Below are 2,257 nucleotides of genomic sequence, written 5' to 3' on the forward strand. Positions count from 1 at the left end.
ACAATTCATCACTTAGCACAAAAGCGCGCGGACTCGTCTCCGCGCGTCCCTCTATTCTGACGTTTGATTCTCGTGTGACATTGACGTATTGTCAATGTCACTATGACAGCAACTCATTGGCCACAACTATATCGTTATTTTAACGTTTTAGATTTTTCATAATTAACAGTTCGGCCATCCTACATTTCCTTCGCCCTCGAAGGTCTACTCTACTCATAGCACACTTGACGCCTCGTATTGGGTCCAGCTGTGCGCCTTGCTAGGTCCACTCTGCCATCTCCACCACCATTCGCACCACACGCTAGCCGTGAACGCGCTCGTAGGCGCCTACAACGTGCCCTGGCTCACGCGCGCCCTGCTGCTCCACCACGCGCGGCACCTGCTGCACGCGCGGCACCTGCTGGACTCCTGCTGCGCCGACCGCGCCGTGCACCACGCAGCGCTCGCCGCGCGGGCGCCGCTCGTGGCGCGCCGACTCGCCCGGCTGCACCGCCTGCCCGCGCACTTCCTGGCGCGCGACCTGCTGCGCGCTGAGCGCGAGCCGTTGCCGCTGCTGGCGCTGGCCGCGCTGCTGCTGCCCGAAGCGCGCGCTCTGACCGCGCTGCTGCCCGAAGCGCGCGCTCTGACCGCGCTGCTGCCCGAAGCGCGCGCGCTGACCGCGCTGCTGCCCGAAGCGTGCGCGCTGACCGCGCTGCTGCCCGAAGCGTGCGCGCTGACCGCGCTGCTGCCCGAAGCGTGCGCGCTGACCGCGCTGCTGCCCGAAGCGCCCGTGCTGGCCGCGCCGCACTGCGTCGAGCTAGCCGTCGCGCTGCTGCGGCCTGCGGCCCTCCGCGCTCGAGCCGTTGACGCCGTTACTTATCATGACCACAGCTTGTCATGACATGTTCCACACAGATTGTCACGACATGTCGCAACCAGCCTGTCACGACATGTCCCACACAGATTATCACGACATGTCGCAACCAGCCTGTCACGACATGTCCCACACAGATTATCACGACATGTCGCAACCAACTTGTCACGACATGTCCCACACAGATTATTATGACTTGTTCCACACAGCTTGACATGTTCCACACAGATTGTCACGACATGTCGCAACCAACTTGTCACGACGTGTCCCACACAGATTATCACGACATGTCGCAACCAGCCTGTCACGACACGTCCCACACAGATTATCATGACTTGTTCCACACAGCTTGACATGTTCCACACAGATTGTCACGACATGTCGCAACCAGCCTGTCACGACATGTCCCACACAGATTATCATAACATGTTGTGGCACCCGCTGGACACGCCGCAGGAGCAGCCGCGTGCCGGCCGCGCCGCGCGCCACGCCGCTCTGCACCGAGCTGGCCGTCGCGCCGCTGCGGCCCGCCGCGCTTGAGCTGCCACCGCCGCCCACGCGCGGGCACCGGCAGCTGGCGCCGCTAGGCGCGCTGCACTCCACGCACCTCTGCACGCTGACTATTTTCGGCTCTGCTGACACAAGAAATCATCATACAGTACATCTATACACCATCATACAGTACATCTAATGTCATCTCGTTCTAGAGTGATCCGTCATTTGGACGTGAACTGGACGGTGGACGCGAAAGGGCGTGTCGACCTGACGCAAAAATGTATCCAGCTAATTTTAATTATTTTAAGCTTAATGGTAAGCTTAAAATATTTAAAATTAATTGTGCTTGTTATAAAGCATGGCTTTTGTTCTTTTCTTTGTCTTTTTTTAAATTTTAAGTAAACCTACAATTACCTGATCAAAAGCGATTATATTTGATTTTTCTAATAAATTTGCTACTATTTCATTGCAAAAGTGATAAAAATATGTTCTATTTATATGTTTTGTTTTTTTACTTAAACTTCATTCAAAATAATTAACTTAAATCCAATTTTTACACCTTAAATATTTGTTTTTCTTTGGTGAATAACTTGACAAGTCGTCGGTACACAACTTGACAAGTCTTTTTTTTAATAGATTAAGAAGATAATTTAATCAAATTCTTACGCCAATCGAAAGATATGCATCAAATTAGCTTATTTCAATCATAAAAATATCAATTATCATTAATTCCGATTTACCAGGGAACTCTAAACTTTAAAATCGCTCCCCTGAAAAGTACGCAAAAATGACATGTCAAGTTATTCCCGCGCGGTACGGAATTAGAGAAGGAGACAAAAATTACTGATGTTAATGTACGCAATTTGGCTAAGATAAAACTTAATAGGATTTTTTTCGTCATTAAAGTCA

The 2,257-nt window shown here is 51.6% G+C and overlaps 1 protein-coding gene across 2 annotated transcripts; it reads left to right on the top strand.

Annotated features, from left to right (window-relative positions):
• Positions 1 to 723: 723 nt before the first annotated feature.
• On the top strand, positions 724 to 1,545 carry LOC114352775 (uncharacterized). 2 transcript variants are annotated; one of them, XM_028304501.1, is made up of 2 exons: positions 724 to 915; positions 1,242 to 1,545. In XM_028304501.1, the coding sequence occupies exons 1-2, from the start codon at positions 877 to 879 to the stop codon at positions 1,542 to 1,544; spliced, it is 342 nt and encodes a 113-aa protein (XP_028160302.1). In that variant the 5' UTR covers positions 724 to 876; the 3' UTR covers position 1,545. The 2 variants fall into 2 exon arrangements, with proteins under 2 accessions (XP_028160302.1, XP_028160307.1); XM_028304506.1 differs by having other exon boundaries at positions 724 to 883; positions 1,210 to 1,545.
• Positions 1,546 to 2,257: the final 712 nt, after the last annotated feature.

This window comes from Ostrinia furnacalis, unplaced genomic scaffold (assembly GCF_004193835.3).
Source record: "Ostrinia furnacalis isolate ACB-3 unplaced genomic scaffold, ASM419383v2 OfSCF0151, whole genome shotgun sequence".
Lineage (NCBI taxonomy): Eukaryota > Metazoa > Arthropoda > Insecta > Lepidoptera > Crambidae > Ostrinia > Ostrinia furnacalis.

Excerpts from the sequence above, each read along its gene's own strand:
- LOC114352775 (XM_028304501.1), top strand. The coding sequence starts at position 877 with ATGACATGTTCCACACAGATTGTCACGACATGTCGCAAC. Across the intron at positions 916-1,241 it reads TTGTCACGACATGTCGCAAC|CAGCCTGTCACGACATGTCC; the intron begins CAGCCTGTCACG and ends ACATGTCGCAAC.